Genomic DNA, 27,383 nt, shown 5'->3' with positions numbered 1-27,383 from the left:
AAAAAAAAAAAAACTCTCTGGGCAAGTGATAATCAGAAGTCTGAACTGCTGCTCACACTAGTATAGTCTTAAAGGAGACAAGAGTTGTTGCTGTGTCAGTATTGAGTGTGCTAGGAAACAAAATTTTGAAGAGAAGGATATTTCCCTTCAAAAAATCCATGAGTGGTCAGAGTGGGACTTGCCTGTGTTGTTTTACAAGTGGAGTTCTTGCTCTGTGGCTGGAGTACTGAGCTTTGACAGTGACATGTGGGGTGTTGGAAATGTGAACCGGGCAGTCAGGAATGCAGGTGATGGAGCCAGGTACCATAGTCACTAAATAGCACCTGAGAGCTGCTGGCTAGAGTGTGTTCTTCTCACCAACACCCAGCTTTGATTTTGGTGGGCTGATGATTACTTTGAAACATCATATATATGTGTGTATATATAGTGTGTGTGCATATGTATGCATATATATATGCATATATATATATATCTCATTTATTACTTGACACCTCACATCTCTATAAGATAGATACTACATTTCCTTTGTTTGAAGTGAAAACGAGGTCTGTATGGTTTTAAGCAAAGTAGGTACAGAATAGCAATCAGACCCAGTTCTTAGTTTCAAATTTGGCTGCTTACATTTCATGATAATGCCTATAATGAGTCATCACTGTTCTTTCTCATAGCTCCATCTATCCCTGGGCCCTTCCTCAGCACACAAGGAAAACCTCCCATTTGCAAGTAGACTGTGTGTGTGTGTGTGTGTGTGTGTGTGGAATGCTCCCCTAAGCTTCAGGTGCCTTCCATCCTTCCGATCCTTCACATTGCCTCTTAAGGTTTTCTTCTTCCCTGCCATAGGCGCTTTGCTATAATTTTGAAAAAGCCCTGCCATCATTCCCACCAAGGGTGGCATGAAGCCAGACAAAGAAGGTGCTTGTTTACTCAGCACGTGTTAGTGTGCACCTGTTGACACGTCAGCCCCCAAGGCTGAGTTATAAACAAGGCACACACTGTGCTGCCTTTAGGCATCTTAGAGGTAATCTCAAAATTAGAGTGGTGTCAGGACCACTGAGAAGGAGAAGACGGTGTCATAGAACATGTACAGTGGGAGGAGCTTGCCATGCTGCTGCTTTTGTTAGGAAACATGGGGGTGGTGGATGGCTGTCTTAGTCACTGTTCTACTGCTGTGCTAACACTATTTAAAAATTCAAAGTTTCTTCGGAGACTTAGGGCAATCTCTTAACTGTAACTCCCTATAAAATCAAAATCAAAATGCAGATCGCATAATTCCTTCCAACATACAGTGGCACAGAGTATATAGTACCATTCCAGAGGAAGGAAGCAGAGCATAGTGAGGAAATACTGTACCGACGCAAGACCTAAGCCCAAAAGCTAACTGAATTCTGCATCTGCATGTCTAATGTCAAAGCATTCTTCATAACTCCAATGCCTTTCGGTCATATTGACTGCAACACACTTCTTTCTCCTGGGCCTGTTAGCAGCTCTCCTTGGCAGGTATCCCATGACATCTGGCATCTCCAACATCTTTTGGTTTCCAAGCTAATCAGGTGTCAACCTTTACAGCTTCACATTCTCTGTGGACCTCCATGCAGGGAAAGTCTGGCTTCAGTGGCTTTTCTTAGCTGTGGATTCCACAACCCCTTGTATTCTTGACTCTAAAGCCAGAACCACATTGCTGAAACTGCCAAGTTCTAAGGCTTGATGGGGCTGGATCATGGCCCCTTCCATCAATTATATATGCATCAGCTTTCTGTTGCTGACAGTTTCCTTCACTGCTTAAGCTTTTCTTTAATTACATTCACAAGTTGGAAGGAAGCTTAACTAGGTGGGGTCTTGCCCTAAGGTCAGACTTTTAGGGCAAGGCCAACAAGCAGCCACAGTGTTTGCCAAAATAGCCCAAGAGTGGTCTACAGGCCACTTATTAATGTTCATCCCTCTCAAATCTCTTGATCTGGGTCCCCACAGTTCAAATCACCCTCAGCACTGTCTTCCATATTCCTCCAATAAACAGCTTGGGCAGGCCTTTCACAGCAGTACTCCAGGCCCTGGTACAACTTCTGTCTTAGTCACTATTGTATTGCTGTGAAGAGACACCGTGACCAAGACTACTCTTATAAATGGAATAGGGGCTTGCTTACAGTTTCACATGCTTAGTCCATTGTCATCATGGCAGGAAGCATGGCAGCACTGATGGGACTGGAGCAATAGCCGAGAGGTACATCCTGATCCGCAGACAGACAGACAGACAGACTGGACCTGGCATGGGCTCAAAGCTCACCCCCAGTGTTATGCTTCCACCAACAAGGCCACACTTCCTAATCACTCTAATCCTTCTCAAATATTGCCACTTGTGATGACTAAGCATTCAAATATATAAGCCTGTGGGGGCCATTCTTACTCAGTTTACCACAATGGCCTTGAGATTTGTACCTGACTTCCTTGTATTTCTGCAGTTTCTTGCCTTCTCAGGCTTGTTCTGGTTAAACAGTGAAATGTCACAAATGTGCAGGGGCCACTGAAGCCATCATGACTTCCTGACCCTATCCCTAGGTCTATAGGCTTAGGGGACTCAAAATACTTTACATATCCACAAACAGACAAGTGCAATTTGACCCCACAAGAGCCCGCTAAGTTCAGAGTCTAGCTCCTCATCAGACAGCCTGGTATGATAATAGCTCCCCTGGCATCATGCAGGGAACAACACACAGAATGAGTCCACATCAGGGGAAATGGCCCCAGTACACCATCTATCAAACACTAATGGGAACTTTAGCTTGTGCTGGTTACAGGAAACTTGAGTACCAAGTTCAGCCAGCGAGGCGAGAGTGGCTGAGGGAGAGGACAGAAACTAAGAAGGGCCTAAAAAAAAGTGACATGCTTTGGCATTGAAATGCCATTGCAGATCTTTAGGCTTCCAGGCTTTTCCAAAGAAAAACAGGGATGCACGAATTGGTGGAGCTGACAGCTGAATGTGTATAGGTGCTGAGCAATGTCCACATTGAAAAAGGACAGCTTGGAGTTTTCATAGTCCAGCAGGATGCCGATCTTCTTTGGAGCAACTGTGATTCGTATATCTGGAGTTGTCCTGTTGTGCAGAAACTCATACTGGTGCCTGAAAATTCAAAGTTGTTTGTTACAGCAGAGTTTTGGAAACTACAGTGAGCTGTTTGCAGTGTTTCATGCTGACTTGATTTATACTCCTATGACTTTGTCTCCTTCTTGTAGTCAGCGACTACCAAGTAGCATGACATTTCCAAAACTACTTTTTCTAACACTTGTCCTAAAACAGTTTCAGGCTTTCTTCTTGAGTGAATCCTGCACCCAAAAAGCTTTTATACAGAACCATGAACTTCCACTGCATCAGACTGTACAGCAAGAAAAAAAATTTTTTTTTTTTTTTTTTTTTGGTTTTTTGAGACATGATTTCTCTGTGTAATAGCTCAACTGTCCTGGAACTCACTATGTAGACCAGGCTGGCCTTGAACTCACAGAAATCCACCTGCCTTTGCCTCCTGAGGGCTGGGATTAAAGGTGTGTGCCACCACCACCTGACTAAGAAAAAACATATGAAGTCAGTGTGTGACTCATTTGGAGTAAAGACGTTTGAAACGGAGCCCTGTGGGCCTTCATGAGAAACAGGCTTTCTCTATACACTGAACCATGATTCCATGAGATCCAGTTCTTAACTTATAGCTGAGCAGGGACTGTGGTCACCTAGCTATCACAGGTGAGTGCTGAGCATTGCCTGTCCCTTTTTGTTATGTAACCTGTGATTTGGAAAGCGACCAAAATCAAAACCAGCCACAGGACCTAGACATCAGAAGAACCATGTTGTCCGGATTGTCAGTTCAGATGCCCTAGATCAACACTTAAGTGTCAGCAAGCCAGCTAGTCTCCATCTCTGTTCACTTTCTCACTCACCATACAGCAAATGAGTCCCTTTCTTCTCTCTACCAATGGACTCAAGACCATGATCCAAAAATATGAGTTTAGTAGGGGCCCTGTTCTCATCCTCTATTGGCCCCCTTCCCCTTGCCCGGCTACGCACCAACTCCCATGCTTCCTTTACCTTCTCTCTTTGACTCTGACCCTTGTTCTTTCTAAATTAAAGAAGCCTTGGAGCTTTATTCTTGGTTCATATTAAGTGTCTGCAGAGCAATTCTTGCATCCCTAAAGTGGTTCTGAGGGTTAGCAGAGTCCAGTCTAATCCAAATCTCTCCGAGTAAAGCTGCTCTTCTCTTTATGGTTGGACATTCTTTTTTTTTTTTTTTTTGGTTTTCTGAGAAAGGGTTTCCCTGTGGCTTTGGAGGCTGTCTTGGAACTAGCTCTTGTAGACCAGGCTAGTCTCGAACTCACAGTGATCCACCTGCCTCTGCCTCCCGAGTACTGGGATTAAAGGCGTGTGCCACCACCGCCCGGCGGTTGGACATTCTAATAGATGGTCATGGCCAGGCTTCATCAAGCAAAAAAAGTGTCAGAAGCTGTGTCTTTTTGTTTGCTTGTTTGATTTTTTCAAAACAGGGTTTCTCTGTGTATCACTGGCTGTCCTGGAACTCACTAGGATTAAAGTGTGCCCAGTCAGAGGCTGCATCTTCTCTGAGGTGCTTAGAAGGATGGTAGAGACTTGTGGGGCGTGCATGTATTTTTTTTTTTCTTCAGGTTTTCAAGTGAAGGAAGGTGGTTGCCATGGCCTTGTAAGTCCAAACGTCTTGTGTACTGGCCAGCACTCTGAGATTTTTTTTCCTCCATCCACATGGAACCATTCCATGCAGAGCTGTCCCACACAGTGTGCAGCTACAGAAGTCTTGGTCATTAGGAACTCTTAGCCACACTGGCTTAAGATGGAATTGGTCTCACAGCAGCTGTAAGCTTGGAATACAGGAACTGAGCATAAATGAAAAAACAGCCAGTGGTTAAGAACTACACATGTGGCCCAGTGGTGGTGCATGCCTTTAATTCCTTTAATCTCAGCACTCAGGAGGCAGAGGCAGGCCGATCTCAGTAAGTTCGAGGCCAGCCTGGTCTACAAAGCGAGTTCTAGGATAGGACTGTTACACAGAGAAACCCTGTCTCAAAAGCAAAACAAACAAACAAACAAACAAACAAACAAACAAAACCCTGCACATGTGAAGTCAAAATGCCCGGGTTGGAAGCCAAGCACTGATCATACTGGATGGATTATCCAGCTGCTGTTAGGGTGGCCTTGTTCACACTGTGAAAGTATAGGACAGTATGGGCCAGGCTTGGTAGAGCATGCCTTTAATCCCAGCACTTGGGAGACAGAGGCAAATGGATCTCTTAAGTTCAAGGCCAGCCTGGTCTACATAGGGTTTCAGGCTAGCCAAGGCTACACAGTGAGACTCTGACTTGTCAGGGGTGGGGGAATAAGGACACTGTTGGCAGCTGAAGAGCACAGCATGAGCTTTAGCTCTTCTTTCTCTTTCAGAAGTGGGTGGCAACAACTCTTGGAATACCTGCAAACGCACATTCCTTGATTACTATTAGCAAACCTCTTACATCTCTCAACCCCTGTCTTAGGGAGTGCAGATTGATTTTTACCTTGTGGAGGCAAATGTATGTCTCATGCACCAGGACAAGCAGTTTGCTCCCAGGTCTTCCTGTTTAGGGACATCTTCACAGGCCACACCAATAGTGTAGTCCAAACGCTCATCGACCTCTACCTCCCAGTAATGGCGTCCTCGGACTGGAATTAGATTTCCAATGACAGCAACACACCTGGTTTGAGAAAGCAGAAGCATGGGCTGGGGTGGGGTGATAGAGTGCTCTTGTGGGTGGGAACGTGTTCCTTTAGAGTGCCACAAGTATACCTAATGCTGAAGACTGGAATAGCACACCATCCGGCAATGGATAAGCTAACACTGAAACCCACAGAACAGGTGTTGTTGCCTCTTAAAAAACAGCCTTCATCTAGCAGCTGATGGAAGTAGAAGCAGACACCCACAGCTGAACTGGAATCCAGTTGCAGAGGATGATGAGCAAAGGGGTCAAGACCAGGCTGGTGAAACCCACAGAAACAGCTGACCTGAACAAGGGGGAACTCTTGGTCCCCAAACTGATAGCTGGGAAACCATCGTGGGACTGATCCAGACCCCATGAACGTGGGTGTCAGTGAGGAGGCCTCGGAAATCTATGGGGCCTCTTGTAGTAGATCAGTACTTAGCCCTTGCATAGGTGTGGACTTTGGGAGCCCATTCCACATAGAGGGATACTCCCTGAGCCTAGACACATGGGGGTGGGCCTAGGCCCTATCCCAAAGGATATGACAGACTCTGAAGACCCCCTATGGAAGGCCTCGCCCTCCCTGGGGAGCAGAAAGGATATGTGATAGGTAGGGTGTTAGTGGGGGCGGGCAAGGAAGGAGGGGAGGGAGAGGAAACTGGGATTGTCATATAAAACAATCTTGTTTCTAATTTAAATAAAAAATGGAGAAAAAACCATGGCTAAGGCATTTCTAGTAATGAAGGTAGATTCATTATAAGATGGGAGGGACTGAAATATCACCAGATGCTTGAAGTTCGTGTCTGGCCAGCCCTTGCTTTGGGTACACAATAAAGAAAAAGGATCTCTCAGGTGACCTTTATACTAGGGGTGACAAGACTCCAGAGGCTGGGCAGGTGTAAAGGTGGCAACCGGAGTTCCACCCCCAGATCCCACAAAAGGTTCGAGGAGAGAGTCAACTCCACAGTGCTGTCCTCCACCCCTCTCCCCACGGCATGTGCATGTCTGAACTCACACATGCTCATCACACACATGAATAATGAGAATGAGAGAAAACTGCTTTGAAAGAAATTCAGAGAGTGACCCAAAAGCAAGGTAGCAGCACATTTCTCACCAGTCATCAAAGCTGACCCCCAGCCCTCCACTGGGAGCTGTCACCGACAGCTCAGAGGGACATTTTGGTGTCCAAAGTACTCAACAGAGGAAAGTTACCATTGCAAATGGGGTCACATCAGAACCTCCAAAGTATCTATGTCTCACTTGTACCAAGATTCCTGTGCTAGCCAAACCTTATGCAGCCTCCAACTGGGAAGATTTGTCTAACTGGCATCAAACGTTCTTTTTCACTCTTTAAGCCCTTGCCTGATGGCCCCAGCAAAGCTTCGGGAGAGCAGCTCTACCTGTGGCAAATTCAGTGACTCAGATGGGAGCCATCATGTTCCCTCCCTTCTCACCTGCCAGAGCCTCTATTTAAAGTGTAGTGGAGACGATATGCACCTCAGATCTTCCTTTTGGTTAACAGACTAGGGCTGGGAAGATAGTTCAGTTGGTACAGTCCTTGCCTTGTAAATATGAAGACCTGAGTTCAAGGCCCAGAACCTATCTGAAAAACCTGGGGGCTGGAGAGGTGGCTTAGTGTTTGAGTACTTAACTACCATGTTTCCCAGCACCCCCATGGCAGCTCAGAAGTCTATAATTCTAGTTCCAGGGTCTGACACCCTGTTTTGGACTCTGTGTACCAAGGACACATGCACAGACAGACATGCAGACAAACACTTGTAAACACAAAATAATAAATGTAAAAATATATAAAGTAGCAGGTCAGTAATAGCATACGCCTTTAATCCCAGCACGTGGGAGGCAGAGGCAGGTAGATCTCTGGTTCAAGGCCAGCCTGGTCTACAGAGTGAGTTTCAGGTCAGCCAGAGCTACACATACAAAGCTGGTGTGGTATAGTGATGTGGCAGATTCCTGGGGTCACTGACCAGCTTTTCTAGCCAAGCTGAACCCCAGCCCAGTTAGTAACCATGTCTCAAAAACAAGGTGGATGGCTTCCAAGAACACCTGAGGTTGATGTAAGATAGAATAAGCCATTTCTTCTATAAGTAGTTTTTGGTCTTGGTGACAGCCATGGAAAGCACATAGGACAGGCTCCGGTAATGCCTTGAGTACCTCTGCCTTATCTTTCATGGGCATGTCTGACACGTACCTGAAGAGTCCTCGCAGAGGGCACAGACACTATTCCTCTCCACCCTTGCACACAGCACAGCCATTCACAGGGCAACAGATACACTGGAATTGCAGACTAAAATGGGGCTTGCTAACTCAGCTGGACCTCTAAAGAGCCAAGACCATGCCTCTTAAACTCTCCTATATCTCAAGATGAAGTGCTAAACCACCTAAGAAGAACCTGCGAAGAGGGATGGTCAAAAAAGCCATTTCCAGGGGGCTGGAGAGGTGGCTCAGCGGTTAAGAGCACCGACTGCTTTTCCAGAGGTCCTGAGTTCAATTCCCAGCAATCACATGGTAGTTCACAACCATCCATTATAGATCTGGTGCCCTCTTCTGGTGTGCAGATATACATGGAAGCAGAATGTTGTATACATAAGTAAAATCTAAAAAAATAAAAATAAAAATAAAAAAGCCGTTTCCAGAGTCAGGTATGGTGGCATACACCTGTACTCCCAGTGCTTGGGAAACAGGGTCATGAAGATGAGACATTTAAGGTATTCCACATCCACAGGATATTCTTTCTCAAAATAAGTTGAAAACCCACTTAAGCAAGACTCGATTGAGAGCACCTGCGCCTCCCTGAGTATGGACAACTGTCCTTTTCTTAAACCTTCTTTGCCTGCCTCTTCACCCATGCTTGCCCTACAGGAAAGGCTTCTCTTAGTAAACTCCAGCTTTATCTAATACTGCCTCATCCTGAAATCATCTGTGATCTGGGCTTCTCGTACTGGTAAAGCTGGCAGTGAGGATCTGTGTCTCCCACTGCTGCTGACAATGGGAGAGCCCCTGTCTTCCCCAGCAGGTCCTCTGAACTCTCACTTTTGACCACCTGGAAGTAGAGAGGCCGTTTGCTACTGTTTAAAGCCTGGATATTGATTCATCTTTGGGAGTTAATCTGCCCGCTTCCTTATGTTGCTTTGATGTTTTTTCTCCCTATTATATAGTAGCCCCTATTTTAAGCCTTTTATATATCCTTGGAGAAAGAAGACAATATAGGTAAATAGTTCAACAAAATGAACTGAGCTCTAGAAGGAACAAGCAAACTGGACAGACAGACAGCCTTCCGGTAGCATCTGTCCTCAGGTCTTGTATAAGTCCAAAGAATTTTCTGCACCCACTTTAGAACTGGCCCACTCCACCACTTTGGTCTAAAGCACCCCAATGTGAGAGTGATGGGGGGAGGGCATAAACAGAGGAGAGGCAAGCTGCAGTTATTTCTGACTGCTATACCAGAAACTAAAGACCCAGGATACTTCCCCAACTGCCACACATGCACTCAGGAAGGGGCTGCGTCCTTAGAAAACCTGACATTGTGCATCACTTGCATTGTGCTTTTGACTCCTCTTGGCTGTTCTAAAGGCTCGGAAGAAATGCTCTAAAAAGGAGATCCGATTTGGGAGGGAAAGGGTCACCTGGTGCCTGCCTAATAAATATTCATGAAACTCATTAAGAAGCTACAAAAGAGCCCGCCATGCATGGTCTGTTCCCTCCAGGTCTGCAGTGCATGTGTTGCTTTGCCAAATGAACTTCCAGGACTATGAAGGCCTAAAGCAGTGGTTCTCAACCTTCCTGACGCTGTCACCCCCAAACATAAAATTATTTTCGTTGCTACTTCATAACTGCAACTTTTGCTACTATTATGAATCATAATGTAAACATACAATATTCAGGGTGGTCTTAGGTGACCCCTGTGAAAAGTCATTCAGCCACCCCCCAAAGGGGTTCCTGACTCACAGACCCACTGACCTAAGGGGAACCCTTCACTTCAACAGGGGAAGTGTTCAGAGCCTGGTTTCTGTCCCTATGCTATGTGACCTGATATCCTGGCCATATCCCATAGTTTCCACAGCCTGGGACCTCCCTCTGCAGAGGCCACCACAGTCTTGGTCAACTTCCTCTAAATAACAGTGGCACTAGGTAAGTTCCCGAATGCTCCATCAGGTGTCCAGTCAGATACCTGGTAAACTGGGTCTTGGTGGGTGGCAGCTCCCTTCTGAAAGTTTTCTTCTCACCTCGAACCACTGTAAAGCCATCTTCAGAAATGGTCAGCCAGGGATGGCAGCTGTCCTTGTTCAGCTGGAAGTAGCTTCCTGTGGAGGGAGGAGATTTCTAGAAGCCCCAATCAGTCATTGTGGGATTTCCCCAGCATGGCCTAGTGGCGGTACCAAGCACAGGGTCCAGACGGGTGCACAGAAGCCTGTTCCTGGCAGTCATGGACAACCTGTGAGTGGGTGTGGCCGCACTTGAGCGCTCAGTGCCTTGCAGTTTGCACATCTTGTCTCTCTTAGTCCTTAGGGCTGTGCCTAGGCACAGGTGTCACTGTCTTCATTTTGTAGATAAGGAAACTGAGGCACAAGTGGTTAAGAAATAGGCTGGCAAATGATAGAGCTCAGATTGAACTTCTCGCCTCTCTGATTCCAGAGACCAGGTTTTTAATTTGCAGGCTGTGTTGATACCTGAGTAAGAATTTCTAACCTTGGGCTGGCTCAGATGTTAAGAGCACTGGCTGCTCTTCCAGAGGTCCTGAGTTCAATTCCCAGCAACCACATGGGGGCTCACAACCATCTATAATGAGATCTGCTGCCCTCTTCTGGGGTGCAGGGTGAACACTGTATACATAATAAATAAGTAAGTAAATAAATAAATAAAATAATTTCTAACCTTGACAAAGAAAACAAAATTGAGGGAATTTGTTTGGATTTGTTGTTGTTGTTTTTACTTTTTTTAGACAGGGTCTCATACTGCAGCTCAGGCTCATCTGAAACCATTCTGTTACACAAACTGGCTTTGAACTTGTAGCAGTCCTCCTGCCTCAGCCTCTTGTGTGCTGAGTGTGTGCCAAGGTTCAATCCTTTGCTGTTTCAAAAAAAAGGAAATAAAGCTGGCTGTGCCTTTGCCCTCCGTGTCATTGCTTGTTTGTTTAGAGCAAGTATCTGTTATTTCAAGACACCCAACTTGGTTTTCCCATCTATGTGGCGGGAATATGAATGTGGGTTGCTCACAGACCTCTCCTGCCAATGCAAATGGGAACAAAGAAGCACAGTGTGTTTCAGTGAAAAGATCTCAGTCAAAGGAAATTTGTTCCCAAACACTGACTAGGCTCTCTGTTTCTGCTGCTCACCTGAAGGCCACCCACTCAGCTGGCTTGAACTGGATTACTCTGTGCAGCTTAAGGAGGCCTCAGTAAAGCTCAGTTGCAGACCTGTAGTACTGCCGGGGGAGGGCGTGATGGGGTGTGGATGTTTCTAATAAGGTCTCTGCTCACTCAGGACTTGGACATGGGACATGCCAGTTCTCTGACATGATGAAAGCAGATGAGGAGGGATGTCAGCACCCAGTGTGGATAGACAGAGCATGGAGGCAGGGAGAGGCTGAATGGTGGAGACTCAACTCAGGTGGTTTCTAACTGGGGAAGTGCTTGGTCTGACAGCAGGGGCAGGGAGGTGGCTGTGGCTACTTGGAATTCTCGAGAATGTCATAAAAAAAAAAAAAAAACCTAAACCAGGTGTAATGGCTCACACCTGTAATGCCCAGCTCTGGAGAGACTGAGGCAGGAGGATCACCTTGAGTTCCAGGTCAGCTTGCATTACAGATTAGCCTGAGCTACAGAGTAAGACTCTATTTCAAAACACAAAACTGGAAAGAAAAAAAAAAAAAAACAAAAACAGTGATATAAGAAATATGTAGGGCACCCAGATCCAGCAGGTCAGCCTCTGGGGCATGAAAAGAAGTCTTGAGTTCTAGCACTTTCTCAGCCAACCTGAGTTCTCTGGGGCTTGGTCCTTCATCTATAGAGAGCAAAGGCTTTCTTTGATGGTGCAGGAGCCCCTTCAATGCCTTAGTTAGGTTTTTCTGGTGCACTATTTTTCTTTCTTTCTTTCTTTTTGTGGGGGGGCAGGTCAAGACATGGTTTCCCTGTGGCTTTGGAGGCTGTCCTGGAACTAGCTCTTGTAGACCAGGCTGGTCTTGAACTCACAGAGATCCGCCTGCCTCTGCCTCCTGAGCGCTGGGACTAAAGGCGTGCGCCACCACCTGCCGGCTCTAGTGCACTCTCAGCAGTACTGAGTCTGCAGCACAGTGGCTAATTTTGTGTCCCAAGAGTGTGGCTGGGGCACAGACCTGTGGTGTGCACCGTTGCAGGCTCACTCCTGGCACTGGTGCCCCCAACATTGAGGGCTCGGACGTAGATGGTGTAGCTGTGTCCAGGCTGCAGCTGTATCAGGGACTCACAGGTTGGGATGCCTACAACAGACCTGTGCACAGAAGCAGAGCGGCTGTCAGCATGAACCCAAGCACCAGCCCTCCCTGTCACACCCACTGTTCTCTGACCCACAGCAGCACAGCCAGTGTCAGCTCCCAGAGCAGGTCTCCCAAAATCCACAGCTTGCTTGCCAGTCTGTGTCTGGCCATCTCCCTTCCAAGCTCCTCAGCCAGATTTCCCAAGTACCTAGCACTGTGCTCCAAGTGTCTACTAGAACATTGTGGAGTGTGTACCCTGTGTCTGTACCCTCTGGTTGTTAGGGCTATGTCCTCCTGAGGGCTGGCCCTAACTGTAGAACAGTCCTAGACCCATAGAAGCCTTCCTGCCAGTGTATGTCTATGAACAGGCAACCCTGTTAAAAGCAGCGGCCACAGAGAATAGTCAGATTCATTTCAGTTGGACTGTGTGGGAATACAAGTTTATAAAGTGCCATCTGGATTTCTGTGGTTGTCAAACTCCTTTCAGTTCAGTGGACAAGAGAAGTCTTTAGGATGGCGCTCATGTACAGATATGACACCTTACCCATCCAAGGACAGGATGTCATGTTAGCGGCTGCAGCTCTGGGCCAGAAGGGCATTTCTGCTTGTTCATTTAGTAGATATTAACCTTCCATCCCAGGTGCTATGTATGTCCTCAGGAAAACTGAACATAATCCCTATTCCTGGGGATCTTGCAGTCTGTGTGGGAAGAGAGGCATTTCTCAGGAGAACACCATGGTATTCATGACAAGCCTACTATGTGTTACAGTGTGGGAGGGTGGTGGTGACTTTCAAGCTAAGTTCTGAAGAATGACTAAAAGGAATGAAAGAGGGATAGGATAGTTTCCCGCACAGAAGACACATGAGCAAAGGTCCTGTGGCAAGGAGAAAGTAAAGTAGGAGCTGGAGAGGGAAGGGTTGTTGGCATGGGATGAGGGACGGAGAAGGAAGAGCCATAGCCCGTGGAGAAGCTATGACCTTCCCTTTGGTGATGGGACATGCGATTCAGTTTGTTCTGGGCCACCTCAGGTCACTGGAGCTGCTGATCTGTCCTCTGAGGGCTCCATCATTATGGGTTGGCCCAAGATTCCAGGTTATGATAATTAGCAAAGGAAACCTTGATCACTGTTGTGGTCAGAACCACTGGACCCCTCCCCTGACTTCTGATCTTTAGATAGAAAGAAAAACAAAAGCCAGCTTCGAGGTGGCTATGGGCACATAGATCCTGGCAAGAACAGATAAATAGGACACATGTTAGGTTCCTCGGCTGTCAACCAGTCCTGGCCATCAACTGTCTCCACAGATTGAAGGAAGATGCCAAAGAGCTGTGTGGGGTAACCAGGGGACTCCAAATATTTAAGCTCTAGAGTAGTGCAAACAAAGCCCTTCTCATTTTATTATTAAAGCAAGCAAAACATGAGGTGATGTTTACAGTTAGCTTAAGTGACTACAAGAACAGCAGGGAACACACCTGCTGCTATGTCTTATCATCTTTGGTCTCGTGAAAAGAAACAAGAATATTCTTCCCTGGCCTTTGCCTTTCCTACAGAGATAATGTGGACAGATCTCACATCCTTGCTTTCAAGTGCGTTTGCTCATCATAGTTTATGCAGTTCTATATGGACGGGCCCCTGTGGAAGAACATCCTGCACTCTGCTCTGTCCATAGTCCACAGTAAGTTTACACTTCCTTACACAGGCTCCCACACAAGGCCAGCATTAGAATTGCCTTCCTTTGGGAGTGATCACGGAGGAGGAGGAGGGGTAGATGGGGGGAATGGAGGGGAGGAGGGGGAGGGAGTGGGAGGAGACAAGGGAGGGGAGGCTGAGGTTGGGATGTAAAATAAACTAATAAACATAGTAATAATAAAGAAAAGAGTCTGGGCATTGGTGGTGCACGCCTTTAAGCCCAGCACTCGGGAGGCAGAGGCAGGCCGATCTCTGGGAGTTCAAGACCAGCCTGGTCTACAGAGCAAGTTCCAGGACAGGCACCAAAGCTACACAGAGAAACCCTGTCTCGAAAAACCAAAAAATAAAATAAAAATAAAGAAAAGAATTTGCATCCCTAACAGCTGGCCTCCAGGGCCTTTTCCATTCCCCTGATGCAGCTCTGTGCACCCCTGCTCTCACTCCACAGCAGAGCTCCCCTGGACGCCATGACAGTGCCTGGGCTGTCCAGCTGGATGGTCCCTTGATCTGTATGCTTTAGAATGGCCTGGCTATACTGCCTGGCGATAAGCCAGAAGCAGCCACGCTTCCTCTGTGGTGCCTTGCCATCGACTCTTGGGACCTGTAGACCCTGGTGGCCACATGTCCTGTCCTCATGGACTTGGAAAGGCCTCTCGCTCTCCAGACAGCCTTCTGTATCCTTTGTACACGGTGCATCAAGCCTCCTTCTCATTCCTATGCCCTTCTTTCTTGTGCCCTAATGTCAGTCACATTAGCTCCAGTCTCTGCAGTGTATCCAGCCCACTCCCATCCCCAAGGTCCCACGAAGCCCTTCTCCTCTCCCAAAAACATGTGGCTCACTCTTGCCCTTCTCAGGCTCAGTCATCCCATCCTGGACTCAGTTTAAACATCTATCAGAAGGATAGGCCCTTCCTCCACTATCATTCTCTCCATTGTATCTCTTTCTCTCTGAACTGTGTATTTTACACGTAGTTTATTGGTTTGCTCATACTTATTTTCCTCCCTGGACTATGAGCTCCACAGGGTAAGAAATGTGTTTTTCTAGATTCTGGTACCATAAAGCCAGATGTGAATGAAAAGGAAATCTTTTTTTTTTTTTTTTGGCAAGGTTTCAGGGCTTCAATTTGCTATATAGACAAGGATGATCTTAAACCCCTCATCCTCCTGCCTCCATGTTCCAAGTGCTGAAATTATAGATGTGTAACACCATGCCTAAATTGTTTGCTTTTGTTTTGGGGGGATTTGGTTTTGGTTTTGGTTTTGGGTTTTTTTGTTTGTTTGTTTGTTTTTGTTTTTCAAGACAGGGTTTCTCTGCGGCTTTGGAGGCTGTCCTGGAACTCACTCTGTATTACAGGCTGGTCTCGAACTCACAGAGATCCACCTGCCTCTGCCTCCCGAGTACTGGGATTAAAGGCCTGTGCCTCCACTGCCCAGTGGTTGCTTTGTTTTTATTGTTGTTTCTTAAGACAAGGTTGCACTCTGTGACCCAGGCCATCCCTTGGCAATGCTTCTGCCTTAGTTTACAAGTTCTTAGTTTATAGGCATATGCCACTATGGTTGACCTAAAGATAAATCTTAGACTGTGTGTGTGTGTGTGTGTGTGTGTGTGTGTGTGTGTGTGTGTGTGTATGTGCAGTGTGTGCACACATAGGTGTGTGTCGGTGTATGTACCCATGTGCACACACATGGGGTAGAGGAGGACATCCAGTGTTCTTCTCTGTTAGTTTCTGTTTTTATTTTTTTATTTTTTTGAGACAGGGTCTCTCATTGGTCCTGGAGCTAGGCTGGCAGCCAGTAAGCAAGCCCTAGTGGTCCTCCTGGGGTTACAGGTGCAGAACCATGCCCACCTTTCACATGGGTGCTGAGGATCCTAACTCAGATACTCACACTTACACAGAAAGCGCTCTTAGCCACTGTGCCCTTAATTACCCCTCCCCCCAGAGCCGGCAGGGGTGGATCATCTTTCATTCCAGCACTTGGGAGGCAGAGATAGGTGATCTCTGTGAGTTCAAGGCCAGCCTGGTTTACAAAGTGAGTTCCAGGACAACCAGAACTACTCAGAGAAGCCCTGTCTTGAAAAGAAAAATTATCCTCCCAGCCCTTAGTTGTATTAAAAAAAAAAAAAAAGCTGACTCAGATTTTTCCCCCTTGCATTCATCATTCATGTTCAATAGCATTCTAGCTACTTCTTGGGAGCCTCAAGTACCCTAATTAAGATGACTATGTGGCGTTGGTGGCACACGCCTTTAATCCCAGCACTCGAGAGGCAGAGGCAGGCAGATCTCTGTGAGTTCGAGGCCAGCCTGGTCTCCAGAGCGAGTGCCAGAACAGGCTCCAAAGCTACACAGAGAAACCCTGTCTCGAAACACCCCCCCCCAAAAAAAAAAGATGACTATGTGTCACAGATTCTGACCTGGTCCCCACACTGCATGTGCTTAGAAACCAGCAAAGGCCCTTCAGACTCACTCTGTCACCCCGGAGGCTTCCGGTGTTTCTGCCTGGATCAGCTCCACTGTGTATGAGTCCACAGGATTCAGGTTCCCAGACTCCCAGCAAATGAGTGCAGCCTCTTCACAGCTTCTGGTCGCCTCACTTATTATAGTCGGGGGAGAGGGAGCTGAGCGCAGGAGAAAGTAGACAGAACAGCCATTAGGCTCAGTCCCGGCCATTTGTTTAAGAGCCGTGGACAAACACCACAGCAATGCAAGCACCTGGAAACCCTTTCAGACATCCCTGAGGTTGAGGATGGTCACTAAGCCTGTGGAGTTTGAGTAATAAATGTCCCACATAGTCTAGGGCATTTGGATGTTTGGTCCCCACCTGGTAACCCTGTTTGGAGAGTTTTAGGTGGTGTAGCCTTGTTGGAGGAAGCGTGTCACTGTAGGTGGGATTTGAGGATGTAAAGACTCACACCATTTCAAGTTCAAGTTCACTCTCTCTAGCACTTGCAGTTCAAGATACAAGTCCTCAGTTTCCTGTTCCAGCCTCTATACCTGCTGCCATGTCTCTGCTGTGACTTTTTGTTTTGTTTTTCAAGGCAGGGTTTCTCTGTATCTTTGGAGCCTGTCCTGGAACTCGATCTGTAGACCAGGCTGGCCTTGAATTCACAGAGATCTTCCTGCCTCTGCCTCTCGAGTGCTGGGATTAAAGGTGTGCTGTGACTCTTATCCCTCTGGAACCGTAACCACAAATAAATCCTTCCATCTTTAAGTTGCCTGGGACATAGTGTTTCAATATAGCAATAGAAAATTAACTTAATACATGTCCCTAGTGTCAGTATAGTTGTGGATATCAGGCAAACCATGAAAAAAAAGAGTCCCTATGAATGGAAAAAAGTAATAAAGTCTAAAAACTTAGAATACAAATCCCACATAGGAAAAAGAAAAATTTCAAGCTTTTCTAAGTTCCCAAAAGGCAACCTAACACATAGGTAAAACAAAGGCCCAAGTGACTCAAGGCCTTAGACCAGATATCACACCCTCAGCTGTGTCAACATTCCTTAGTTCCAAAGACCAGATAACCATCAACTCCTAGTTGTAAAGACCTCTTGCCCTGGAGATAGTTAACAAAACAAATCCCCTGCCATAATTCCACTCAATTGTATCTTATTTTAACACATGGTTATTACTTTATGTTATGTAACCACAGAAATTTGTAATCTCAGGGCTTCCAGCTTTGGGATGTTCATCTTTAAAAACCCCACTTGGCTGTATTCTGTAAACTGTATTCTGTTTGCTCCCAAGCCAGTGGAGTCCAGGCTGCAGCTTGTAATAAAAGAAACCTTTGTTTTTACATTTGGTGAATCGCCTCCTTGGTGGTGGGTTTTTGGGGTTCCCTGAACTGGGCATAACACCTAACAACACCAGGCCTGTAGATCTAATGTATTAAATGAAATACAGAAAAAAAGAGTAGAAAAGAAAGAAACCAGAGGGAGGTGGTGGTGCACACAGGCTCTATTCTTTCAAATGAAATGGAAAACCCAGGCACATCTGGAAACCTGCAACTCCTGTGTCACCTTGAATGAGAATGAATAGCTCAGTACCTGTCATGTATACTGCGTGCTCACTGGAGGGACTGGGGCCAGTCCTGTTCTGAGCTATCACCCAAAATTCATATTGGGTATTTGGCTCAAGATTTGTTACTGAGCAGTATGTTTCTTTGACAGTCATGGTAAACTCTGGAAGAGAAAGAAAAAAGTCAGAATTCAAACCGTTAAAGGCCATGTGGCTTTGTTGTGTCCCATTGTGAAAAAACCAGGCTGCAGATCCTCCCTCCTCTGCAGGCATGTCCCTGACACCTGTGCTAAGAGGCTCTGGCTTCCTACCAGACTTTGAAGTGGGGCTTACTTGATGATACTGAAGGGGCCAGGTCCCCATTTCGGCACCCATAGCAGCCGAACATGTGCTTGCCATAACCTTGCCTTGGTCACTTAGAGGTCAGATGCCTGCCTCGTGGCAAGGAACCAATCAGAAGTTAACTGGTGGTGCTATGCTTTATGGCACTGGGTGTGCTTTACGGACAAGCGCACAGCAATGATGCAGAGAGCATAGCAACCACCCTGGGAGGGCCTATGGGCCATAACAACCAGTTGACCAATCAACACAGGGCAAACCCTCCAAGCCCGGAGGCACACCAATCCTGAACCTGTGCGTACCCCAGACACTCCCCTTACACTGCTCTATAAAGATCTGTATGCAGTGGCTTCGAACTGTCTTTGCTAGCCATCCGACATGACCGGTGGATGAAAGACCCGAGCTAACATGGGGTTAGCCCGTTAAACTACAATAAAGCCTCATGCAATTTGCATCAAGCTTTCACCTCCATCCTGTGATTGGGGTGGCCGAGGTCCTGGGCTAAGATCCTGGAAGCCTCAGCTTTTCGAGGGTCTTACCATACCTTAGTGGTGGTTCTGTGACAAGCATGACACAAGAGAAGGCTTGGACACAGTGAGGGGCTCGCCCCCCTCCCCCTACTGCTGGGAATGCTTTTGCTACATATGAATGAGTCTAAGGACACACTCTGGAGAGTTCAAGATCACAGGGAGAAAACTCCCCTACCCCCACCCTTGCACCAGGGGTACCAGCTGCCCCCTGGAGGGCCAGACTAGAAGACAAGAGTTACTTTTACTGATGAGAAGCAACTTAAGGAAGGAAGGGGTTATTTCCTTCAGGGCAGGGAAGGCAAGGTGGCAGCTGCTCACATTGTTTCCATGCACATGGCAGGAAGCAGAGCACTGGGCCCTGCTGCTCATAGAGCTTTCCCTGTTCGAATCAGTCTGGTACATCATGTGGATCTTGCCTGCCCTGTTAAACCTTTCTGGAAACACAGACACACCCAGAGATGTGTTTCCATAGTGATTTTAAATCCTTCAAGTTGACAATGGAGATAAACCATCATAATGAATAAGGCCACCTTGGACCGTCTGATGGCACTCAAGGGGTCCCAAACCTGAATAGTCTAACCAACCCATAAAATTATAAAACAATAAATGTGTGTTATTTTAAGACATGAGGCAGGAATATTGTTACAGAGCAAAAACTAACTGGCACAAGGCTAATACGTGGTGGTGCACATTTGTAATCCTAGGACCAAGGAGGCTGATGCAGGAGGATAGCTGTGAATTCAAGGCCACTCTGGGTTATTTAGACCTTCTCTCAGAAATCTAGCCAATTAAAAGTTATGAAGAAGTATTAAAGAAATCTGTTACTTGGTAAACTAATTATAAAAACAAAAAGACCTTCTCTCAGAAATCTAGCCAATTAAAAGTTATGAAGATGTATTAAAGAAATCTGTTACTTGGTAAACTAATAATAATTATAAAAACAAAACAGCACCCTGCATTCGTGGATAGATCTGCTCTCAGAGGCCAGGGGTTGTTAATGAAAATCACAGTTTTAGGAATAGGCTACTGCACTGGCCACTTTTTTGTTGCTGCAATAAAACAATGTGACCAGTGTGACTTATTGAAGAAAGTTTCCTGGGGTCTATGGCTGCAGAGGTGGGGAGGTACAGAAGCAGGAGGCTTGGCAGCTGGAGCAGGAAGCTGAGTATTCAACCAGGAGCTCCAAGTAGAGAGGGGGACTGGAAGTAGCGTGAGGCTACCTACTCCTAAAACCCATCCCCAGTGACGGACTTCATCTAGCAAGGCTACATCCTAAACCTCCCAAATAGCAACCACCAACTGGAGTATTCAAGTATTCAAATACTTGAGCCTTTGGGGGACATTTCTTGTTCATGTTCACCACAGCTACTTCCCTATATGAGTCATTTGTCAGAGATGTCTCTCAGACCCCATTAAACAGAATAGGCAATTGCCACTGCTGCTGGTTGCCCAACACATGACCTGCTCACAGAGCATAGAAAGATAAAGTTGATACTAGAATAGAAACATCCTTCCTGCAGGCTAGCCCTCACAGTGCCAGTAGGTACTATGTAGCCTATTGTAGAAAAAAAAAAAAGTCATTTTCGCTAGCACTGGACTGACTGTTCATGCTGTGGCACTGACCTGCTGGTGGCAAATAGACTCACTGGTGCAATAGTGGCCTGATAGTTATGTGGGTAACCAACCATTCTCTAATCGGTTATGAGGTCTGCTCCACAGGAGTGATTTCATGCCTGGTACTGTAAACCTGAGTTAGAGTTCATGACCAGGGAGATCATAGGCCCTTCGGGGGAACCTACTGTTGTTCTGATAAACAGTCATGTTGTCAAGCTGCACTCTGAACATTTATGTTTGCACCCATAGATTTGTGTTGCTCCCAACTTTGGTCAGAGAAGTTTCTTTCTGCAGTGGGTAGTGATTAATGCAGAGACTCAAACTGGTCAAAGTGCCAACTATAAATGAATATGAGTGGTTAGCTGTGGATGGGGGGCTCAGAAAGAATTTCGGGGGCACATGGGGAGGAGGGCTGTGAAGTTCTAACTTCTAGACATCATGTTGCCACTGCACATGTCAACTGACAGCAGCTGTGGTTACCCCAAAACATCAAGCCAGCCGGGCTTTCCACTTGGGTGGGGGAGGGCCCTGGAGACCCACTGGTGGTTGATGGCATCTGAGTAGGTTGCTCATGCCCCAGTGGATGGCTGTGTACCCATATGCCTATGGGCAGCATTAATTGGCTTTGGGGTTATTAGTAACAAAAACCAAAAATAAAAGAGGACATGAAGTTGGGAGAGAGATGGGGTGGGGGCACTAGGAGGAGCTGCGGTGGGGTAGTGGTGCACAGATATGACCAATATGCATTGTATAAATGTATGAAACTTTCAAAAAATGAAAAATATTTTTTTGAAAATCTCCTCCTTCCTGGCCCCTGGGCAGAAATGCTGTCCTCACCTCCCTTAACTCAGAACCTCCACTGCATAGCCTGGAACAGTGTGAGGTGCTCTGGGAAGGGAGCCTGCAGACCTGGTTCTCATCCTGGTTCTGCCACAACTCACTGTGACCCACAGACAGCTTGTTTCTCTCTGAGCCTTCACCATCCTCAACTATTAAATGGAGATCGCCAAGCCCGGCAATCTCACTCTGACCCCACTCATACTGGACAGACCTGCCAGCAGAACCAGATGCTCATTACTTCAATTCAGGTCTGTGGGGCTTGGGGGAGGTAGTTTTCTGCAATCTGATATCCCATTCTTGTTATGATTTAATGAAGTGCCTCCCAACAGCTATGTGTTGAAGGCTGTCCCTAGCCAAATACCCCAGGAGGTGGTGAAAACTTTAGCAGGTGGGGCCTTGTGGGAGGAGGTTAGGTATTAGAAAACATGACCTTGAAAGGGATATTGGCACTCCCAGCCTCTCCCAGTTTCTCTTGACACCATGGATGCTATCAGGTGAGCAGCTTCTCTGCCACACTGTGTCGTGATATACTGTGTCATTAAAGATGGAAACCATGGGTTACTAAAGTTTCCTACTTAAAAGTTGATTTATCTCTGATAGTTGTTATGTTAACAATAAGCTGACTATGATGATTCATCTTAATTTCCAACTTGATGAGATTTTGAATGACCAAGGATGATTTGAATCACCAGACTCTGGTGTCTTTGAAGGCATTTTCAAAGATGTTTAGCTGAGGAGGGATGACCCACCTTTAATGTGGGAGCCACTATTCTGTGGGTGGGGTTCCCAGACTGAATATAAAGGAGAAAGTGAGTAGAACACCAGCATTCATATCTTTCTGTCTCTTGACTGTGGTTACAATGCACCTGCCACAACGCCCTCCTTGCCATGCTGGACTGTGTACCCTCAAACTGTGAGCCAAAATAAACCCTCCTCTTCTAAAGTTGCTTCTCATGTCAGTATTTGTTTACAGCAACAAGAAAAGTAACTAGCCAATGGCTAATACAAATACACTGCTCACAGGAGAAGGGCTGGTGGATTGTTGGTGGAAGGATGGTCCCAGCCCTAGTACCACACAAGCCATTTTCCTGGGGGTGAAGATAGGCCTAAAGCTGCCCAGAGCAAAGGCCATACCCTGGAGCTTTCTGGTCAGCATCAGCTCTTCAGGCTCTACACCTTACCTGCTTGGCCCTTGCCAGGTGAGCTGTCCCGCACTGGCCTATAGGACAGCTGGTAGCTCTCCACAGTGTCATCAGAATATAAGCTCCAGCACACCCGGACGGAGGATCCTGTGGCCGAGTTCGGGGCCTGTGGATTTATCACTGGAGCAGAGGGAGCTGAAAAACAAAAAGAGAAAACAACATTGAGGAGCCGTATGTGCAGGTGTGGGGCAGGGTAGCCACTTTTTATTTTATTGTATGGTTTTGTGTGCATGGGTGTTTTGTCTGCATGCATGTCTGTGCACCATGTGCAAGCCTGGTGCCCATGGAAGACAGACAAGAGATATTTATAACTGATACTCAAAACACTGAAGAATCTCCAAAACTCAATGGCAAACAAAACAGACAACCTCTTAAATAACATCATTTAAAAAACGAACAAAGGGCTCAAACAGATGTTTGTCTAAAGGAGCCATACCAATTACCACCAAGAGTGTGAACAGGTGCTCAACATCAGTAACCATGAGGAAAATGAAGATCAAACCCATAACCTGAGGGTCATGTGTGGTGGTGCATGCCTGATCCCAGCACCTGGTAGGCTGAGGATCACAAGTGTGAGGAGAGCCCGGGTTACTATAGCTATACTATAGGTGAGTTCTATAGCTAATCTGGGTAGAGAGTGAGACCCTGTCTCAACAAAACTAAAAACAACAAACAAAGCACCCCAAAACATAATGAGCTAGCCCCTCACTCCTGCTAGAATTGCCACGCTCAAAAAGCAAAAGATGGCAAGGATCTAGAGAACTGGAAGCCATGCGTACTGCCAGGGACATGTACTTTTTACAGCCACTGTGGAAAACAGCATGGCAAGCCACCAAAAATTTAATAAGGAACTGTTAGCATAATGTCACACCCAAGAGGCCTGGATACTCCAGAGGATCACTTCAGTCCAGGAGTACAAGACCATCTGGGCATATAGTAGATCTTAGCTTTAAAAAGAAAGGAGGGGGAGGGGCTGGAGAGATGGCTCAGAGGTTAAGAGCAATGGCTGCCCTTCCAGAGGTCCTGAGTTCAATTCCCAGAAACCACATGGTGGCTCACAATCATCTACATGCCAGAACACTGTATACATAATAAATAAATAAATCTTGAAAAAGGGGTGGTGGCTGGAAAAGTAGCTCAGGGATGCAGCACTTGTATAGCATGCATGAGGCTCTGGGTTCAATTCCCAGCACTCAAATGGAGTGAGGGGGAGAAGAGATCTGTCAAACGGGTCAGCAATCCTACTTTTAGGCATATAACCAAAAGAACTGAAATCAGGATCCTTGAGATTTTGCGCATTCATTTCATGGTGCTGTATTCACAGTGGCCAAGGTAAGAGACCAACCTAATGTCCATCGACAGATTATTGGAGAAAGAAATTGTGGTATGTTTACTCGATGGAATATTGCTGAGCCTTAGAAGGAATAAACCTGAGCTGGGGAGGTAGCTCAGTCAGGAAAGGGCTTGCCAAATAAACCCGAGGACCTGATCTTAGAGCCCCAGCATCCACACAAATAGCCAGGCTCAGTTCTATACATCTTGCAGATAGGATTCCTGCAGCATATTGGCCATATTAGACTCCCGGAAAACTCAGGCCTCCGGGGTCCCAGCCCAGGACCACACACACATATCACACACACACACACACACACACACACACACACACACACACACCATACATACATACCACACACATCCCCCACACACACACCACACACACACACCACACACACATACCACACACACATCCCCCACACACCACATACACACATACACATCCCATACACACCACATACACACACCACACAAACACACCACATACCACACACACTACACACACAAACCTCACATACCACACACACACACACACACACCACACACACACACCACACACACCACACACACACATACACACCACACCACACACATACATACCACACCACACCACACACACACACACACACACACACACACACACCACACACACACACACACACACACACCACACACACACACACACACAGAGAGAGGCATCCAGCAGTTCCCATCTCTCCCTCCCCAGTCCTGGGCTGCCACCATTCTGTTTGCTGATTTTGTGAGTTCCACTTCTTCAGGCACCTCACAGAAGGCGAATGTGCAGTGTTTATCTTTCTGTGAAAGGTTTGTTCCACATATTATACTGTCCATTTAGGTCCACGTGTGTTCTCTCTCTCTGTCTCTGTCTGCCTCTCCCTGTCTCTCTCCTTGTGTCTCTGTCTCTCTGTCTCTTTCTCTCTCTGTCTCTCTGTCTCTGTCACTCTCCGTCTCTGTCTGTCCCCGTCTGTCTCTTTGTCTCTCTCTCTCTCTGAAATCAAGCTCCTGTGGAGATGCACCTGGAATGGTGTTGATGGAATCCATCAGCTGCTCCACATCAGAGAAATCCAAGGTCTGGTCTTCAAACTCAGGCTGTGCAGAGAGCTCCACGTCTGTTTTGGTTTTCAGGAATTTCCCCAGTCTGCAGGTATAAAAAGACACGGCCAGGGGCTGGGGAGTTGGATTAGCAGTTAAGAGCAGTGGCTGCTCTTCCAGAGGACCTAGGTTCAATTGCCAGCATCCAAAGGGCAGCTCACAACCCTCTGTAACCCCAGTTCCAGGGTATGTGATACTCTCTTCTGGCCTCTGTGGACACCAGCTACACACATGGTCCATAGACATTCATGCAGGCGAAACACTCACACGTGTTTTTTGTTTTGTTTTGTTTTTTTTAAACAAAACAAAAAACCCACAAATTCACACAAAGATGGAGGAGCTTTCTTCTTAGGGTATATCTATAGGGCTAGGTTACTAGGAGGAAATAGAGGGCCTCTGTCAAGTTTGCATCTCTTCACTTGCTTCTAGATTTCGCTATCTGATTTGATGATGGGCCTGGAGGTTACCTCCTTAGAATTTTGTGGCTTTGACAATCACTGAGATAAGCAACTGAAAGGGAGGGAATGTTTACTATGCCTGTGTTTTAAGTTCATGGTCAGCTGGCTCAGCTCTTAGGCCTGTAGTGGAAACATGGGAGGGGGGGCAAAATGGAGGAAATCTGCTTATCTTGGGCAGTCAGGAAGCAGAGAGAGGCGAGCGAGCCAGGGACAAGACATACCCTTCAAACCTCTAGTGACCCATTTCCTTCAACTAGGCCCCAGCTCCTCATCTCCACCATCTCCCCCCTGTACCATTGAGTTACGAACCCATCAAAGGATCATCATTCATGAGATCCGAGCTCTACTGATCCAATCATTCCCCAGAACCCACTTCTGAACATAGTTGCTTTAAGAACAAAGCCTTCAACCCATGAGCCTGTTAGGGAACACTTCCTATCCGAACCATCCATCAATGTCTAAACCAGTGGTTCTCAACCTTCCTAAGGCTGCGACCCTTTAATACAGTTCCTCATGCTGTGGTGACCCCCAACCACAAAATTATTTTCATTGCTACTTCATAACTCCATTTATGCTACTGTTGTGAATTGTAATGTAAATATCTGTGTTCTCCTTGGTCTTAGGTGACTCCCGTGAAAGGGTCCTTTGACCACTCCCCTAAAGGGGTTTTGACCCACAGGTTGAGAAACATTGGTCAAATCCCTCCCAGGGGAAAGAGGAAGGGCTGGGCCTAAGAATGGGAGTCTGTCCATCAGCAGGATGCACAGCCACATTTTCTCCACTCCCTCATCACCCCACATCCCCACATGGACTCAGGGTTTCTGCTCTGGAGCCTCGTACCCCACAAGGTCAAGAGCCCTGGCTTTGCTGCTCCAGAGGCTCTCGATGGTCTTGCATCTGCTCCCTGGCAGTCACAAGGCTTCTAAGTGGCAAAGGTGGAATTTGAAATCCAAGTCCTTTTTGTCAAAACATGTGTACTTCGGCCTTTACATTAAGTTCCCATGTTGCTCTGCAGACACTGTCTTACTAAGTCCTCTCAGAACCACCCCTGTCTGTAAATTGGGAAGGCAGGGCAATGGATTTGGATCTGCCTAAGGTCACTGTGGAAGCAGCTTTAACTGCTGTGTCTGACTTTAAAATTTGCATGCCTTCTGCCACAATATGACCAAGGGCTGAGGAGGGCTTGGGACATGTACCAGTCCTCAGTTTCTCCCAGTGGAACAAAGTTCTTGTGTGTATGTGTGTGGGGGGGCGGGGGCTGGGCACAGGCTTGCTGGGTGGGCCTCAACACATGTTCCCGTCTAGCCCAAAGACTCTAAGATTCACCGGGCTGTGGTAGTGCACACCTTTAGTCCCAGTACTCGGGAGGCAGAGGCAGGCAGATCTCTGTGAGTTTGAGACCAGCCTGGTCTATAAGAGCTAATTCCAGGACAGTCCCCAAAACCACAGAGAAATCCTGCTTCGAACCACTGCCCCCCCCAAAAATATTCTAAGATTCAATTTCAAAGGGCGCCACTGACCTCACACCGCCATTGCAAAACCAGTACTATTCTATTTATAGGTCCACTGGAACTGAAAAGGGAAGCAGGTAACCTAGTGGAACTGAGTCTAGAAGTAAAAGGAATGGACACTGAAACTAAGTCAGGACAAAACTATTACCTGTCAGTCATAGCCACTGCATCCTGAAAAGGAAGAGAAAATATTAAACCAATTTAGGAAATAATTTTTCTCAACAATATAAAATGTAATTTTTTAAGTTGGAAATTACCAAAAAGGGGGAATCACCCCTAAGAAAACCACCATGTTTGTGCCTTTTCCTTCTGCATTCCTACACCTCCCGGGTCACACAGGGTCCTTCAGCCACTGACTACAAAGACTGCAAGGGATCATCCCTAGAAACAGCATTGTTTACTCAATGGTTCCTCTGTTGCAGGACACTGGCTGTCTGCAAGTTCTTACCATCGTAAGTAATTCGTGGTTTCCTACATTCTGTGTTTGAGATACAGTGACACCATGGGACCACTGGCTCAAGAGGCTG

General features: G+C 46.7%; 1 protein-coding gene across 3 annotated transcripts in view; it reads right to left on the bottom strand.

The window, feature by feature from the left end:
- Nucleotides 1–2,722: 2,722 nt before the first annotated feature.
- Fsd2 (fibronectin type III and SPRY domain containing 2) overlaps nt 2,723–27,383 on the bottom strand; it is a 33,321-nt gene continuing 8,660 nt past the window's right edge. For 2 of the 3 annotated variants that reach the window (XM_035442417.1, XM_035442418.1), the window contains 9 exons: nt 27,005–27,027; nt 24,812–24,933; nt 22,419–22,574; nt 17,944–18,078; nt 16,368–16,518; nt 12,094–12,227; nt 9,932–10,064; nt 5,563–5,739; nt 2,723–3,115 (listed from right to left, as the gene is read on the bottom strand). In XM_035442417.1, coding sequence (XP_035298308.1) covers nt 2,863–3,115; nt 5,563–5,739; nt 9,932–10,064; nt 12,094–12,227; nt 16,368–16,518; nt 17,944–18,078; nt 22,419–22,574; nt 24,812–24,933; nt 27,005–27,027 — 1,284 coding nt within the window. In that variant the 3' untranslated portion in view covers nt 2,723–2,862. The remainder of the gene's footprint in view (nt 3,116–5,562; nt 5,740–9,931; nt 10,065–12,093; nt 12,228–16,367; nt 16,519–17,943; nt 18,079–22,418; nt 22,575–24,811; nt 24,934–27,004; nt 27,028–27,383) is intronic. The other variant, XM_035442419.1, reaches the window with a different exon arrangement.

The sequence above is a fragment of the Cricetulus griseus genome, chromosome 3 (assembly GCF_003668045.3).
Source record: "Cricetulus griseus strain 17A/GY chromosome 3, alternate assembly CriGri-PICRH-1.0, whole genome shotgun sequence".
NCBI lineage: Eukaryota > Metazoa > Chordata > Mammalia > Rodentia > Cricetidae > Cricetulus > Cricetulus griseus.
The sequence above is the reverse complement of the archived record's forward strand: the minus strand, read 5'-3'. Positions and strand labels throughout refer to the sequence as shown.